At 33.9% G+C, this 18,663-nt stretch overlaps 1 protein-coding gene across 3 annotated transcripts in view; it reads left to right on the forward strand.

The window, feature by feature from the left end:
• Positions 1-18,663, forward strand: part of BAZ2B (bromodomain adjacent to zinc finger domain 2B) — a 292,602-nt gene that overhangs the window by 234,520 nt on the left and 39,419 nt on the right. For all 3 annotated transcript variants that reach the window (XM_029934506.1, XM_029934505.1, XM_029934507.1), the window contains 7 exons: positions 4,322-4,462; positions 6,770-7,024; positions 7,780-7,994; positions 8,852-8,926; positions 9,765-10,008; positions 15,787-15,849; positions 16,854-16,998. In XM_029934506.1, the coding sequence (XP_029790366.1) occupies positions 4,322-4,462; positions 6,770-7,024; positions 7,780-7,994; positions 8,852-8,926; positions 9,765-10,008; positions 15,787-15,849; positions 16,854-16,998 (1,138 nt within the window). The remainder of the gene's footprint in view (positions 1-4,321; positions 4,463-6,769; positions 7,025-7,779; positions 7,995-8,851; positions 8,927-9,764; positions 10,009-15,786; positions 15,850-16,853; positions 16,999-18,663) is intronic.

Consider the following 18,663-nt stretch of genomic DNA (forward strand, 5'->3'; position numbering starts at 1 on the left):
ATCCGATTTTGGCTCAGGTCAAGATCTCACAGCTAGTGAGTTCAGGGGCTCTGTGCTGACAGATCAGAGCCTGGAGCCTGCTTCCGATTCTATGTCTCCCTCTCTTTCTGCCCTTCCCTTGCTCATGCTCTGTCTCTCTCCCTCAAAAATAAACATTAAAAACAATAAAAGAATTTCTACATCTAGAAAACTAAGACGGGGTAGGAGGATGAAGGCCAAGAAAATTAAGAGGAACCATACTAATGCTTATCATTATTGGCAGTCCATCTAAAATATAGTCAGGAGCTATATTTTTTGGTCATTTGTAGGCAATCTAAGTTATTGCCTTGAAATTTAACCAATGTTAATGTAAAATATGTTTTACCATTCCTTTCATATTATGATAGGTGTATTGAGTCTTCTCTGATAGGTCAAATGGTTTGTTGAGAAATGTCCTTGCAAAATCACAAGGTTCCATTGTGAAATCCTAGTATTTGACACAGCAACAAAACATAATATTGTATCAAGAAAAGGCTTAGATGAAAAGTTGGTAAGTATTGCTCTTTCAAATAATATACCAGGTCTAGAGAAGAAAATACTACACAAGTTTAAACATCTTCAAATTTGGCCTAAAAAAACACCTACTTTAAACATTAGTTTCTGGAAAAAAGTATCAGAAAATAAGAAATCTATTTAATTTTGATATGAGGAAGGTGTATTTGCAAGCCAAATTCAATCATAGTATATGTAATTAAAATGATTAAGAAATTAATAATGTTGGAGTAGATGTGGGAAATATGTCTTAGGTATTTTAAATTCCCAAATAGAAGTAGAATATTATTAATTTGTATTAAAATCTGCTTTTGTATATAATTGAAAATAGAAGACACCAATTATCTTTATCCATAGAATGAAATATAAAAAGTAGAGGAAGAAATTGGCTATTGAATATGTTTAATGACTAGTACCAATGTTGACCTATCATTATTTACATGGCATTTGTGGAATTAACCATTCACATTAGTAAATGCTTAAATTAGTAAATGCTTAAAGAATTTTTATTTGCTAAGGCACACCAAATATTTCTGTTAAAGACATATGACAACTATTGTAGATGGAAATAAGAACAATATTGAGACCAGTGGGAGAGGAAAGCTGAAATCATACAGGCTTGATAGGGAGAAAGATAAAGTCAGTAAAAACTTCCTTGAAGTGTCTGGCAACTTGTACTTCTGGGAACTGAATAGGTCCATAAAGAAATAGGTAAATCAGTTTTTTCCTCTTACCTCTAGAAACTTACAGTAAAATGGAAAGATCAACTTTAGACACATAATTGTCACACAGTACAATAAATGCTATGATAAGTTATGTGAGAGCTCAGAAAAAGTGAAATATTAAAATGCCTCAAGTAGTTATGAGAATAAAAAAACAAGCTTTATTTCTGTGTTAAGGAAGTGAAGTTCTATATTCCAAGCAGAGGAGATGACATATACAAAGGTAGAGTGTTATAACTCAAAATGACTTGTAGGACAGAAAGGAGGAAGGTGCAAAGAGGGAGTTAGTCAGTTTTCTGCATGTGTATGCACCTGCCTTGGCTTCGTTGCTTTTCTCCTTCTTCTCCTCCTTCTCCTCCTCTTCTCTTTACTCTTCCTCTTCCTCCTCGTCCTCATCCTCGTCCTCGTCCTCGTCCTCCTCCTCCTCCTTCTTCTTCAGCATCGGCATCAGCATCATCCAAGCAGTGCCTCAAACTGGTTACACTGTCTTCTCAACACAGGTGTATCATACAGTATAACCAGAGCATGGGAACTACACTGGGAATCATAACATAGGGAACCAAAATTTGTGTGGAACTAGATCATGACTGTCTATATAAACCATATTAAATATTAGTTGATTGTTGAGGGGACCCAGCAGCTCTCTCTCTCTCTTTAAAAGTTTTCTTCTATCTGAACCACAGGATTTATATTAGTCTTATACCATTCATTAAAGTTCATTAAATAAATAAGTCAGTAAATGCACCAAATTCACTGTATTTAGAAACATTATGTTTCCTGTGAAGTATCCCTAATACTTCAAGACAAGAATGGATACTTGTCTCTAAGTAATAAAGGTCCTACAAATTTCTAAGATTTCTTGGAGATCTCCATATTATCCTAAAAACTGGTGTCATTTTACCCTTCATTCCATATTATAGCCATGCTTTTAACTGGAAAAAATACTGCCTGTCGCCAGCTAAGGCATACTTACCTCATTACATCAAATGCACTCTAACTCATTGTCTATGTATCATTGAAGTGTTATGTACCCCCAGATTGCCACCAATGTGGAGTTGGCACAGTGAAGAGAGCATGAGTGCCACACATGCCCTTCCCCTTTTTTTGAAAAGAAATGATGACCATTTTCAACAATTTTTAGTGAGTTTTAGTCTCAGTTATTAGTTTTATAATTACTGTTATGAACATCATTAGGAATTCTGGATTAGTCCTATGTAGTAGAAAATTTTACACCATCCACTTTGAAATCTACAAGAGATGTTTTTTTTCTGTTGGTGACTGTGAGCGGCCAAAAAGTTTTCTCTTTCTTGGGAAAATTCTTAGAACATTTCATGTGTTTATAAATTGAAAATCCAATTCTGGAAAAAAATTGTTCTACCCATGATAATTTGATTGAAAAATCTGTACTGCATTGTAGAAATGTTGCATGTTAATTTTGTATATTTTATGTCATTAGACTCTCAGAAATTGCTTTTAGTTTATAATCGATAAGATTAATTGTAGCACTTTTTTGGTGTCAATAATCTCACAAAATAGATTCCTTATCATTTTCCTTCCAAATGCCTGCTTGAATCAGTAACCCAGAAATTTAGAGGCAGTATAAAAATGAACAATGACTTGAGCATATCATATAAAATTGTGACCCAGCCTTTCTTTGACTCTGTATCATAATACTCAGCAACTATTCAACCTGCAACCTACACTCCACCATTGAAACTACTAGCAATTTCTCAAATACACTGTGCTTTCTCTATTTTGCCTGGAGTATATCCTCTCCAGTCCTCTCTGTTCTTCTCCCTAATCCCCGTCCCCTGTGGCATGCCCTCTCACAGCAGTGTGCTGTCTTAGCCATGGTAATTGAAACAGAGATGTCTAGAATATGCACAAAAATGCTAGTGTAGAATAGGAAGCAATAAGTGCAATGTTAAAATTATAGGTTGGGCTATGAGAATTAAGAGATATTGATACAGGGAAGAGGTGGTAGTGTTTAATTAGGATTCAGATCCACTAGATGGGAGAGAAATGACATTCCTACTGGAGTGCACCAATATAAGGAGGCAAGGAAACAAGATGTTCATCAGGAATAACAAATAGTTTGACTAAATCTACATAAACTACAAAAATGGGAGATAAGATTGAAAAGGAAAACAGTGTGAGTTCAAAAGTAAGGAGTTGGACTTTATTTTGTTAAAAATAAAAAACAAAATTGAAATATTTTTCATCATGAAAGAGACATGACCTGCTTTACAAAAGTAAACCCATCATTAATGTGTCAAATATGTGAGGTAGTAGGTTACAACTGCCTGAGGATTCTACCATTATTTTTCCTCTAAATAAGAATTTTATTTGAGGTATAGCAATAAAATAATGACACTAATGCTGTTAAAGAAAATCTCTTGACTTCTTTTTCTACAACAAGGAGACAGGACAATTATTTCCATATTGTTGTCATTACCAAAAGTATTTTTGAATGCTTTTGGAATTGCCTTCAAAATCATTTTATATTCCTTAAGTGTTGTTTATAGTGGCAAATAATATTTTGATTTCATTACAGATGCTATCTTAAGACTAGCTAATGTACTCTGAAAGAACTGCTTTTGCAGTTCAAGCATGTTTCTTCCACTTTCATGCTGTCATTCCTCCCTTGCTTCCTAGAGCTACACAAAAACATGTGTTAATAATAGCTAACTGTATTTTATATTTAGTTATCCATGTGCATTTTATATATCTGCTCTTCTTAGTAAGTATTTCATTCTTTTATTGTAACCTGGGGAAGGATTGAATAAATTCTGAATAATGGAATAATCTGAGTTGAATATAATATCAATAATATAAACACACACACACAAACATACAACTATAAGATTATTTCAAATTGAAAGGGTGAAAACACTGAAAAGCAAAATAAGTCATTGTTTATATGTAGTTTCAAGTCTATTTCCAAATCTCTTAGGGAAATTCTGTTTGTGGAAATAATAACACTTTGTTAACTTTTTAAATGTTAACTGGGCATTTTTCAAACACATCCAGTGATTAAAGAAAATTTTGGACATGGTTTTATTTTTAAGGAAAAAGAACGGTTGAAGCAAGAAAAACGTGATGAGAAAAGATTAAATAAAGAGCGTAAACTGGAGCAACGAAGATTAGAATTAGAAATGGCAAAGGAACTAAAGAAGCCTAATGAAGATATGTGCTTAGCAGACCAAAAGGTAACTTATGTAAACCATTTCATTAATAAATTTAATTTTTCCTATATCTCATTGTATTCCTTTACCAGAGTTGCCATTATGAAAGCCTTTTGTGTTTAACTAGAACATTAGATTTCCAAGTCTAGGTCAATCTGTGTTTTCTGGATGGCCACCAATAAACCTCTCTAGAGTTCCTGTGCTAATAATGACACTTCGTAATATGTAAGTGGAGCACCAAAACCTTTTATTTTTATTTTTTATTTATTTTGAGAGAGAGAGGATGTGCATGGGTGGGGTAGAGAGAGAGGGAATCCCCTAGGCAGGCTTGAACTCACAAACCATGAGATCACAACCTGATCCAAAACCAAGAGTTGGACACTTAACCCACTGAGTCACCCAGGTACCCCTAAACCTTCTTAAATTTAAGTAGAAATACTGAAGAAATATTTGTGATATTTGGTTCTTCCCAGGCATTTAGGTACAGAAATCCCTAATTCCTTACCATACCCCTATAGAAATTTACATAAGCTAAGATTTATAATCTATAACCTCCTATAATACTTTAGTAATTGTAGCTAACATTTACTGAGTATGTTTGCTACATGCCAGGCACTATGCTAAATGCTTTAAATGAGTTCTCTCATTTAATCCTCACCATAGTTCTGTGGAACTGGTATTTATGCCCATTTACAGATGGGAAAACTGAGACAGAAAAAGGTTAAGGAACCTGCCCAAAATGAAACTGCTAATAAATGACAACTTGGATTCAATCTCCAGTTTGTTAAATTCCAGAGTTCATACTGTTTATTGCATTGAAAGCCAGGAAGTATGTCCAACCAAAGTACCTCAGATGTGTTTCCTCCTCCATGATGCTTCACAGACTAAAATATATTAGTATATATATAAGTAGACATGTGGAAAAAGCAAAATAATCTTGATATCAGGTATTATTTAACATATTTATAAGTAGAGATAGATTATGTTTGACTATAGCTAAGAAGATGGTATTTATAGAGAATTCTGTCAATACTGCATATCATCCCTACAATACTTTCTTAATAATATATTATTATATTTGATCAATGGCATCTATATTTACTTATATGCCATATTCATCTGATTTATAAATAATGGTTGTCTCTTGATTTGTGCAAGCTCTCTTTTAAAGTGCTTAAAGCGGGGTGCCTGGGTGGCCCAGTCAGTTAAGTAACCAACTTCAGCTAAGGTCATGATCTCACAGTTCATGAATTTGGCCCTGCATCAGGCTCTGTGCTGAGAGCTCAGAGACTGGATCCTGCTTTGGATTCTCTGTCACCATCTCTCTCTGCCCCACCCCTGCTCACACTCTGTCTCTCTGTCTCTCTCAAAAATAAATAAACATTAAAAAATATTTTAAAAAACAATAAAGTGCTTAAAGCAAACTTTTAACACTCCAGTGAGGATTTAATTATATTAATATTCTATTTACTTATTATAAAATGTAAAAGTATACATACTAGGTTTAGTCAATTGGATGTTGAAAATTTCCTAGACCCAGAATGGGCATATATATTAGTTAACACATTTAATAAGCCTCATAGTAAATATTATTTAATCCTAAATGAGCTTTATCTTTCTGCCTCTTTCTTTTTATTTAAATCGATATGCACTGTATCAAATATATGTTCATTTTAAGCCTTACTTTTGTTAGCTTTGTTATATACATTTTTAGAATCATATGGAAATGTATATGTATGATAGGGTTCAAGAAAAATGTCTCAAATTAAATATTTCTTTTTTTTTAAGTTTATTTTTATTTATCCTTAGAGATAGAGAGCAATGGGGGAGGGACAGAGAGAGAGAGAGGGAAAGAGAGAGAGAGAGAGAGAGAGACAGAATCCCAGGAAGGCTCCATGCTGTCAGCACAGAGCCCATTGTGGGGCTCGAACTCATGAGTCATGAGATCATGACCAAAACCAAGATCAAGAGTCGGTCACTTAAGAGCCTGAGCCACCCAGGTACCCCCAAATTGTTCTTATGTTATCTAATTTTTCTTCCAGCTGTATAAACCATGTTTTATAAATATGTAAGTTAATTAAAATTAGAGTTCTCTTTTGGAAAAACCTAAGTTTATGTTGAATTTAGCCAAAATTTATTATTGGTTACTTGCATTCAAGGATCTATCTATACTTAATACCAGGGGAGTTATAGAAATGCCCCCAGGAGGATTTATAATCCAGAGGGAAGTCACTGTTATAATAAAGGAAAAAGAAAGCTAGCAACCTGTTTTACTACAGAAGATATAAAACCCTGTCTTTTTATTTACGTCTTATTTTATTTTATTTTCAGCCTTTGCCAGAGTTGCCTCGTATTCCAGGACTTGTTCTCTCTGGAAGTACATTTTCAGACTGTCTCATGGTGGTGCAGTTCTTACGAAACTTTGGTAAAGTTTTGGGCTTTGATGTGAATATTGATGTTCCAAACCTGAGTGTTCTTCAAGAGGGATTGCTAAATATAGGGGACAGCATGGGTGAAGTACAAGACTTGCTTGTGAGGCTCCTCTCAGCTGCTGTATGTGATCCAGGTCTAATTACAGGATACAAGGTAAAACAACCAAAATATAATTTTTTTTAATTTGTACTGTCAGTGCATTGTTAGCTGCTATTAGCACATTAGCAGAAGGTTGTATAGACTGATCTAACTTTTTTCCCACCGAGTTAAATGTAGATTTGCTTTAGGTTAAATTGGTACAAACCTAGAAAAATCTGGTTCATAGAACCTAAGGAATATAGATCATTCCCAAATTCCTCTTTTTCTCTAGCTGTCAGCAAAAACCGAGTTGATTTAAGGAAATACCCATGTGATATTAGACAAAACAGAATTCATAATTCATAAAGCAATTAGAATGTATGTGTGCCTTTTAAAATTATACTGTGTTTTCTCTGAATCACTGTGAATAACTCAGGCTAATCAAAGCATCTACAGACCAGCACATTAAGACTCTGTACTGCTTAGTGGATCCCCAGTAAGTTAAAATGTATCTTAATTTCAACTAAGATATACATTTCAGTCAGCTTTGCTGTAGGTATGTTACACAGTGAGAAGCTCCCAGATGCACCTATTAATCATTCCTCTACCTCCCTATTCATTCAGTATAGCAGGCAGTGGAACGCATCACCCCACAGAGCCAGAACACAGTAACAGTGCTCTTGGACCTACCCGCACCGCTACTGATAGAATGTGAATAAAGTCCTTGTCAGTAATATCTAGATCATGTAATATCAATATTTTAAAATCTTATTGTCTTTATGTTCCGAATGGCTTTGTTCAATACTGATAAAAATGCCAAAATTTTATAGGCCAAAACAGCTCTCGGAGAACATTTGCTGAATGTTGGTGTGAATCGAGACAATGTTTCCGAGATTTTGCAGATTTTTATGGAAGCGCACTGTGGACAAACTGAGCTTACTGAAAGCTTGAAAACCAAAGCTTTTCAGGCTCATACGCCAGCACAGAAAGCCTCAGTCTTGGCTTTCCTGATCAATGAACTGGCATGCAGTAAGAGTGTGGTGAGGTAAGCAGACTTTTCTGGTGATTCTTTCCTGTTTTGAGTTTGTCTAATTACAAAGTAATACAAATGTTCTTACAGAAATTTTGAAATTATACAGAAGAACAAAGAAAAAAACTATAGTTACACTTAATCTCACCATTCAGAGATAATTACTGCTAGTAATATTTTAATGTATTTCTTTGAAGTCTATTAAGACATTGGGATCATACTGTATATAGTCTTTGTAATTTGTGTATATACTAATTTTGTTAACTATATACTGAAATGTAAATATACTTTTCTTTTTGCTGTGGTGCCAGAATCCAGCACAAATTAAAGAATCCAGAATTTTTCTTTTTTTGACATCTTTCAATCATAGATGACTACCTGATTTTCCTTAGTAGGCATTCCTAGAATTACTAAGTAATTTTTTATTATGTGCTAATTCAATCTTAATAATTTTAGTTTATTAGTTTATTAATATATGCTTTTTTTTTAAGTAGTTAATCTCATTTAAGAGTCAAAGTAAGTTCTCCACTCTAGTATTTCAAGATTTGGTGAATGATTCCATGTTCATCTTGTTCTTGCTATTTATTACTTTACTTAAATATGTTAGTTTTAGTCTTTTATCTTTGTAGAAAAAGGATCAATCCAAATATTTTGGAGCCTTGCATTTCTATAATTACTGGACATTTCAAGTTTTCTATATTTCTCTAAGCTATGATAATATATTAATATAATTTTCAATTGTTTTTGCTATTTATAGGCAATCATTATTTTTATTAACTGAAAAACTGTCAGTTTGCTTGCTGCCAAATCAAATTATCAACGTTTACATAATTGATTAATTTATGCCTTCTAATAAATTTTTGCATTGACAGTGAAATTGACAAGAACATTGATTATATGTCAAACTTGAGGAGAGATAAATGGGTAGTAGAAGGTAAACTTCGCAAGTAAGTCCTGTTATATTAAAGTTAGTTTACTGTTTTTCCTTTGTACAAATTTCCTGTAAGACATAGAAATTATAGAGATAGAATTTCAACCTCATTTCATCTAAGAATTAGAAAAGTTAAAGCTTAATTAAGATGAGGTATGAAATTAATAAAACTCAGAGTCAGAATTTACAGTGGGCAAACGATATAGTGAGATTCATTAAGCTCATATTCTTCAAACTTAGAAGACAGTCCATTTATCTTTATTTCAAAGAAGTCAAACAGTCACATTTTCTAAGATTGTTGTTGCTCTCCAGTTACTTTTGCCATAAATAGAATCTGTTTGGAACTACTTTTAAAAATTCCTTTCTAATTAAAGGGGGTCTAACCTATCCAAATGTATTCAGCATTAAAACTTAATTAGCTTCTTGCCAGGAAATTATGAAACTTCTATGTTAAAAAGATAGTTTCTTTGCAGTAATTTGAATTGAAATTTATTCAGTCTGGTAGTATGAGATCAGGAATTATCACTTGGCCATTGCTAGAGTTAATCTTTTCAACCTTCTGAGTTTTATTTTTTCAAATGTGTTCTAATTCCAAAGAGATATCCTGAATAATTCTTGAAAGTGTGCTCACTTTGGCAGCATATATACTGAATAATTCTTGAAAGTTAATATATTCTATAATTTTAGGAAACATATTTGTTAATTCCTTAATTCCAATTTTTACTATCATTGATTTATTGCTTACTGGCCAAAATACCTTATGATATTTTTATTTAAAACTCATGTTATGTTTTTTAAAAAGTATAGAGAGAAGCCATTTCTTCCATATCATCATTTTTTTTTCATATTTAAAGGCTTAAAATCATTCATGCTAAGAAAACAGGCAAAAGAGACACTTCAGGTGGCATTGATCTTGGAGAGGAACAGCATCCATTGGGCACACCCACACCAGGACGCAAACGGAGAAGGAAGGGGGGAGACAGTGATTTTGATGATGATGATGATGATGATAGTGATGAACAAGCTGATGAAGATGATGAGGATGAAGAAGATAAAGAAGACAAAAAAGGAAAGAAGACTGATATCTGTGAAGATGAGGTAATTAAATTTAGGTTGATTTTAAACTCAACTAAGTCTGCATAATATATTGGAAAAATAACAGATTCTGGGGTCAAATGAATTTGTGTTTGAATTCAATTTTGACAATTAGCTGCCTCAGTTTCTTCCTCTGAAAACTGAATGTTGCAATTCTTACCTAACACAGTTTTTTGTGATAATTATTTCGCTATTGAATACAGTGCCTACCCATTGAAGGCACTTATACTGAATAAAGAAGTGAAGTTTTTCTTTTTATATGATGACTTGAACATTGTCTAGAGAACTATGCATATTCTTAATTTCAGGTATTCCCTTTTATCTATTAACATAATATCTTACATTTGTAGACTCCTTCATGCCTTAAAAGTGTTGTCAGGTTTAGTGAGATTGGTATATTTCTTAAATACAGTTTATTATGGGCCTAGCTCTGGGCACTTTGATCAAAGGTGAATAAGACACTTAAAATCCCTTCTCATGTTATGTTCTTACTGAGGAAGATTTGCAGTAACCAAATGTAATGTGTTAAGTGTTCACTGATTTAATAGCAGTATTTACAATGTGCTAGTTGGTACAAGGAAGGGCATTTAACCTTTGGAGGAATAAATTCTCACAAAGGCCTCTGCACTCATTAGCTGAGGCTACAAAGTGGACTCCATGTTGCCTGGGGACGAATCTATAGAAGTGTTCCAGACAGAGAGAACAGCATTAGCTGTTCAGGCACAGAAACCTGAAACTACAACATGCTTTTGCTTTAAGGGAGGTACAAGTGCTTCAGTGTTACTAGCGAGGCTCCTGTTGAATAGCTGTGAACTAAGATTTTATACTTTGTTGGTGATAGGAAGCCATCCAAGGGTTATAAGTAAGGCAGTGACATAGTCGAACCTGAGTTTTAAGTGACTCACTATAGCAACTCTGTGGAAGATAGAAATAGATCTGGGTAGGGCAAGATCAGAGGTGGGAAGATCAGTCAGGAGATATTGCAGTAGTTTAGATGAGTTGTGACAGGCCCTAAAACTAGACCAATGGTTGCTGGGATGAAGAAGGAGGGAAGGATTCAATAAATACTCAGTGGGAAGAATGAGTAGTATTTGAAGATGGGCTGTGCAGGCTGACAGAGGGGTTGGATTGATTCCCAACTGGCATTGATTCTCCAATGGCTTCGGAGATTGCATCCTATTGTTGCCATTAACTGAGAGGAATCAGGAGAAGCAGAGTACATAGATGATAGGGGAGGAGGGGAGGAAGGTACAGTTGAAGATAGAAAATCATGGTATGCTTATTTTAGATATGTTGAATCTGAGGTGCCTTTGCAGAAATTTAGCAGTCAGTTGGGCACCTAAATGCCTCAGTCAGTTGAGCCTCTGATGCTTGATTTCAGCTCAGATCATGATCTCACAGTTTGTGGGTTTGAGCCCCATGTCGTGAGAAGCCACCTTGGGATTCTCTGTTTTCTCCTCTCTCTGCCTCTTCCCCTGCACCCTCTCTCTCCCTCTCCCCCACTCTCTTTCTCTCTCAGTCAAATATATAAATTTAAAAAAATCTGAAGCCTGAAGAAGCTAATCTTTAAAATATAGGTCTGGAAATTATAGTGCATAAACAATAATTTAAAATCATAAGATAAGTTTTATCAATCAAATCAAGTTTTCACAGGAGGATTGATTTAGTAAATGGAGTAGTGGACTGAGGTTGGAACCCTAGGGAATATCAATATTTAAGATCTCATAAGGTTTTTTGCTGAAGAAGGACGAGTCAATGAGATAGGAGATTTCTATAGTGGGTCAAGGATCTTCTAGACCACCTCTAGAGTCCGTGATTCAGTAGGAAGACTCACAGAACTCAGAATCTAGTCATGCTATGCCTATGAATTCTTACAGCAAAAGGAAACAAAGCATAGCCAGCAAAGAACAAAGGCACATGGACCAAAATCCAGAGAAAACCATGCTCAAGTTTCCAAGTCTTTTCCCAGGGGAATGACACAGTATGGGCTTAATTCTTCCAGCAATAAGTTGGGAAATATGTGAAATGTTATATACTAGGGCAGCCCATTAGACACTCAATGCCCAGAGTTTTTACTGAGGGCTGTCATGTGGGCAACCCCTGTATAACATGTGCCAAAATTTCAGACTCACAGAAGAAAAGTATGAACCCATTGTTAAAACAGTTGAGTGAGCCAGTCCTATCAGAATGAAGGAACCGCTTTAAAATCCAAGTTCCTAGACACCACGGGGCAACCTTGTGAGCAACCTTTCAAAGGATAGCGTCAGACCCATGTTAACTCTTTTCTCATGTAGTAATAAAAATCCAGAAAATCAGCATTTCAAAAAGGAGGGAGTGACAAACAGTGTTAAAGCAATAGGAGTCTAGTGTGATGAAGACTGTAAGTGTTCTCTGGATTTGGTAACATAAATGCCATTGGTAACCAAAGCCAGCACAGTTTCATTAAAGGAGTGGGAGCAGAAGCCAGGCTGTGATTGACAAGAATTAGAAAGTGAGAACGTTAATATGACTGCTTTAAGCATTGTGACTCAGCAGGAAGGGTAGTCCCTAAGACCAAGGAGTTTTCAGATGTGAAAGACGTGAGATGAGTTTTGGTTGAAGAGAAAGAGTTAGTAAAATGGGATGGGGGTTGAAGAATAAAGAGAAGAAGAGAATATTTAATGGCATAAGGTCCCTAAAGATTTGGGAGGGAATTCATTCAAAGTGGAGGGGCTAGCTTTGAAGAGTTGGCTACCGAGAAGAAGGCAAGCTCGGTGTGTGTGTGTGTGTGTAAGGGAAACTACCATAAGCCACAGAAACGAACATGTATAAGAGGGAGATACAGGTTGAGGTTCACCTTTTACCTGCTAGAAATATTGATAAGGCTGCAGAATGGCACTCAGAAAAGAATTTACTGTCAACCATTCCTTCTGCCCTCGATGGCAGGAATATTTAGCTTAGGAAGTCTAGAAAGAACTCTTTTCCTTTACTGCATCAACTAAGTACTCCTGGAGAAATAAAGAAAAAAGACTTAGAGGGATGAATTTATTGCTGGAATGTGTGAAAATAATGTCTAATCAAGACCTATGATAAATTACTGAATCAAACGTTTGACTGCATCTGGATAATGTGGAGGAACATATAAAATCATGTGCTATATACGGTGCTCTTCAGTAAAAATAGCATACATGCAAAATGTTTTCATAAATTCTTCCCCATCTTATATTTAAACCAAAATAATAAAAATCACTAGAATAAGCTTTACTTCTTTTGAGAACCAATCTGAAAAAGAGACTACATTCAGATTCCTTGCACAAATCAATTATTTCATAATGTTGTACTTTTGAAACCACTTGATCATATGTCTCATGCTGTGACAAATAATGTGAAGGGTATATAATTTGGATATCAGAATTGTAATTACTCAAACAAAAGATACCATTTATAACCAATCTGCTTCATTTGGCAGGCAGAGTTGTCTCCATAGCAGGAATTAAACCATTCTGACCAATATTAATCACTTTTTCATGGAATTAGTATCACTCTTCAGCACTTAATGTTATAAATTGCTTTAAAGTGTTAACTCTCATAAATTTTAAAGCTCTGTATTGGGATTTCAGTGTACTCTACTGGACAATTATCCCAATAAATTAGAGTTTATTTACAGAAATTATTTGTTTTGTCTGGCTTTCTTTTTTCACACGGAAAATTAACAAACCATACATTTCTTTTTTCTTTAAGGAGGATTAAAAATTATTATTGATTATTTAAAAATCATCATTAATGTTTTTTAGACCAGATGTATTATGTAAAGTAATACTTTATTTTTTTATGAATATTGAATTATAGAGTTAATTGGATTGTGAGATTTCATTGATCAAAATACTGACAAATGTATATCTTATTATTAATGTGAGAAAACAGTTTAAAAGCTTTTAAAAATAATATTTTAGGACCTAAGAAGCCAAATTAGCATTTCCTTTAAACGATTTGAGAGCTATTTTTTATGATGAAGAACTGGCAGCTACTGATTAATTTCTTATTTAATAAAAGTTTGACTATTTAGTGAATCTGACTGATAGGCACATTATTCCTCCAAAAACAGATGTGGCCTCTTGATTAAAGTATAGTACATGTCAGTAGTTATATTTCCTTTTCTTATTCTTGATTCCTTGAACATATGGAGTATCCCAAAGTACTAATATTTACGGATACCCTATGTGTTGTGTGAACCTTTGTGAATTTTACCCTCACATTTAGCATGTAAGATTATATGGACAATTAACCTCCAATATATAAGGACAAATAATAGCCCTCTGTTTAGGATGAAAAACCATGGAGAACCACGACAGGGATAGATTCTGTGTTCTTAATTTTGTCATTGCCTTTCTCTCTGGTCTTTCAAGTTCCTTCATGTCTCCTATTAGCCAAAGCTCCTTTAAGTAAAACTTCAGTAGACAGTTTACTCCCTTTTCATCATAGGAAGACTCTTAGAAATAGCAGTTAGTTAATTTGGCAACAGATAGCTACTTCAAAGTCTAATTTCAAATACTTGTTGAGTGAATTGTATTTTTATTTAAGGAAGTTATCAAACATTTACCCTCTAGTCAAAAGATTGGATTAAAATCATATAGATATGTAAATATGACTTTGAGAGTCAAGATTTAAGGATTTTAGTTTTCTTTTCATCCCAAATCATGTTACTGTTAGCACAATTAATATGCCTTAATGAGGTAGGGCAGCTGAGATTCAGTGAAGCACATAGTCTTCTATTTCATGCTTTTCCTCTCAAACATAATTTGGGGCAGGTTTTCCTTTATTTATTTACTTATTTTCTAGAATGAAAAAAATACTTCCCATTTATGAAATTACAGTAGAGATCATTTTTCTTCTAAAAGCCCAATGTGTTCAAAATGTAACTTACCTTCTTTGCTCTAAAAATGACTCAATTAATGGTACTAAGACTTTTGCAGTCCCCAGATATAAAGCCTGAACATCATATTTTACTCCTTCCTTTTCTCTCCCTCACCCTTCTCTGCCTCATATTCATGACTTGTCAGGACTCAGCAGTTTTAATTATGTAATGTCTCTTATATCCATTTGCTTTTCTCCTTTTCTATTTCTTTAACCCTAGCAAGGCCCACATTCTCCTTCCCTCTTGAATCTTTGCGGGAATCTACTAAAGAGATTTACCAATTCTAGTCTTTCCTTGCTCCAGACCATCTCACAATTTTTATCAGATTAATCTTTATAAAGCATAGTTCTGATGTTTAATGTCCCTCCAGGGATATTATTGTCCATTGCCAAGCATTTCCAGCTCTGAATATTTTAGCCCTAACTCGTCCTTTCCACATCTTCCACCCTATCTCTTAATGTACCTTTAGGGTCATGACATGTCAAACTCTTTCTGGAATGCCCTGCCCCTTTTTCTCTGATCAGTCAATTCCTAAGCAGTCTTCAGTAGCTGATTAAAACACAACTTCTTTTATGTAGCCTTTCTTAATGTAGATTCCCACTAGAATAAATCTCCCCCTCCCCTGACTTTCATGACTCTTAATCTCTGCCTACCTTGAGATCCTTATAGCTCCCTACTATTTGCTGGTTTCCATTTTTTAGTGTTAATGTTTTATTTGTCTCCCTACCAGATTATTAATTTATAAAGAACAACAAATGAGTCTTACTCATTTCCATATGCATATTTTAGTACTTTGCATATAGAAGACTTTCATTAAATATTTGCTGATTGATTAAATAAATACATCTTAAAAATGGGTAAATGATACTGTATTTTGTTATGTATAGGATGAAGGTGACCAAGCAGCAAGTGTTGAAGAGCTAGAAAAACAGATTGAAAAACTGAGTAAAGTAAGCACTTTTCAGACTACAGTTAACATCTATTTTTGTAGTATTTTAAAGATCCACCTTGTATGGGATTAGTTTTTCTGACTGCTAACATAAAAATAAAATTTTTATAGAATATTAAAATGAGAAGCTCCAGAAACATTCTCACAATTAAACCTTAAAGTTTAATAACAAGGTTAAAAGCCTAAAATTAACCAGGGCCTATATTTTTCAGCTCTTCAATTAAATGCAAAATATCAGTGAATGCATAGTGTTATTTTATGAACGTAATTACTTTTAAAATTAAATCGAATATCATGGTAATAGTTTCAGCATCTTATGTTTTATTTTACATTATTATATCTGTGGATTTTATTTGCATTGGATTTACAAATTACATATTTACATACTTATGATTTTAAATATTGAATTAAAATTGAATTTCAGTAGCATTAGTGAAGTATCAGACTTTTATGAAAAAATGCATTTTTAAAAGTATTATAGATTAATATTATGAGATACCTATATATTATATCAATATTCGATTTATCCCAAATGTATCCCAAAATTTAGTCATATTTTGCTTAGGTTTACAGTATGAGTATAAAAATAAGCAAATACAGATACAGTCAATTACATATGTTATGAGAGTTATTTGTTATACACTATATAATCAATAGAATTGAGCCAGTTTGGCCAATAAATAGCTGATCTGGCCAGTAAAATAGTTTATCACAGTGTTTATTAACAAGCATGAGATATACTTTACTTGAAGATGACTGGTAAAATAAAACATCTTTTTAATCCCTGGTAACAAAAATATTCCAATTACTTTCAAAATAATTACTAACTTTATAAGTGTTACTGAAATTGAAGTCAGACATAGAATATTTAGCTCTTTTGCTATCTGTTCCCAGTAATGAAATTTATCTGCTTATTAAAGGCATAATAAGTATAAAGTCACTTTTATATTAATTTTTAAAGCACTTGACACCCATAGCTTAATTATATGCATCATTTTTTAACAGCAACAGAGTCAGTACAGAAGGAAGCTCTTTGACGCTTCTCACTCTTTGCGTTCGATGATGTTTGGCCAGGATCGTTACAGACGCCGGTACTGGATTCTTCCCCAATGTGGGGGGATTTTTGTAGAAGGCATGGAGAGTGGTGAAGGTAGGAACTATTAATCTGTTACAAAATGATATTAAAAACCATACTTTGAAAAAACCCTGTTACTTCTTCAAGATATTTTATGCTTCCAGAAACATATTTGCTTTATGGATAAACATTGTAAAACCTTGATTCCCATTCCTTTTGAACTCATTATGCCTCTTTCACTGATAAATATTCCTTCCCTGTTTATGATTTCTCTTCTGTCACTCTTTCTAATATCACACATAAACTCTTCCTTTCTTATTCAGTGAACAAAGATCTTCACCTGCATTTTCCTTTATAGCTGCTTCTCCATTTTTTCTTCCTTCCCATTGTCAAATTTTTAAATATGTGGTTTATTCTTCAACCTTTGCAATAAGCATCCATCCTGACAGTATGTATTCCTGGAGATAACTCGCTTAAACTAAGACCCTTGTCATAATCTCATTCATCTTGAAATCTCGTTCATGTTTGAAATTTATAATTACCTCCTTCTCCATTAAACTTTTTTCTTTGTTGAGTTTTGTGTTAAACCACACAATCCACACAATTCTTGATATATTTTTTTTTACCTTTAGACTATTTTCTTCCTGCCTCTACTTGCGTTACATTTAGTAACTCAGTACCCAGTACATTTATGTGTGGGATAAATGGTCTTCAGATGAACTTTTGAGTGTTTCCAGATGTTTAAATTCTGATGCCACTGAGAGTATTATATCAGTGCTTGCATGTTTCAGGTTTTAGATACAGCTCCATGCTTTAGATACAGTTTTTGCATGCAAGCAAAAACTTCTTTTAACACTATTTTTTAATACTATGCCAGGCATTTCTAGGCACTACAGGAAGTTGAAAGATAGATAAAACAAAATCCATGCCTTGTAATACATTAACAGTCCAGTGGAAAGAGGGGATTGATTAATTGCAGAGATATGCAGACCCAAAATTTTGTAATGTAGTTGTTTTTAGCAAAAACTTTTTGAAATAAAAGTCTTTTGCAGGGGGACAATTAATAATGCATGTACTTAGAGTTGTGGCTGGCATTTAAGCATTGTTGGCATATAGTAAACATTGTTATTTTACACAGTAATATATTTCCTATGGCTTCAAGTCACATGAAGTAAGAGTATAAAATCATGTATTAGAATTATATGTGAAAGTTATGACTTGCCTTTCCCAGGCACAAGTTCCTAATGGTGTCAGCAAGGGTACATGGGAGCTTCAGTTGCATTGTACTTGTTTTTGAAAATTGATGCAGATGGGTCAATATGTTGATTTAACACAATAGTGTGATGGGTTCCTATTTTAACTGTTTGTATAAAATATTTTAAAATAACATTTTAATTTCTTCTTCAATATTACTTTGGCTATTCAGGGTCTTTTGTGGTTCCATACGAATTTGAGGATAGCTTGTTCTAGCTTTGAGAAGAACGCTGGTGCAATTTTGATGGGGATTGCATTGAATGTGTAGGTTGCTTTGGGTATTAATGACATTTTCACAATGTTTATTCTTCCAATCCATGAGCATGGAATGTTTTTCCATTTCTTGGTGTCTTCTTCAGTCTCTTTCATAAGTTTTCTATAGTTTTCATCATATAGGAGGCATCACAATCCCAGACTTTAGCCTCTACTACAAAGCTGTAATGATCAAGACAGTATGGTATTGGCACAAAAACAGATACATAGACC

This window comes from Suricata suricatta, chromosome 3 (assembly GCF_006229205.1).
Source record: "Suricata suricatta isolate VVHF042 chromosome 3, meerkat_22Aug2017_6uvM2_HiC, whole genome shotgun sequence".
Classification (NCBI taxonomy): domain Eukaryota; kingdom Metazoa; phylum Chordata; class Mammalia; order Carnivora; family Herpestidae; genus Suricata; species Suricata suricatta.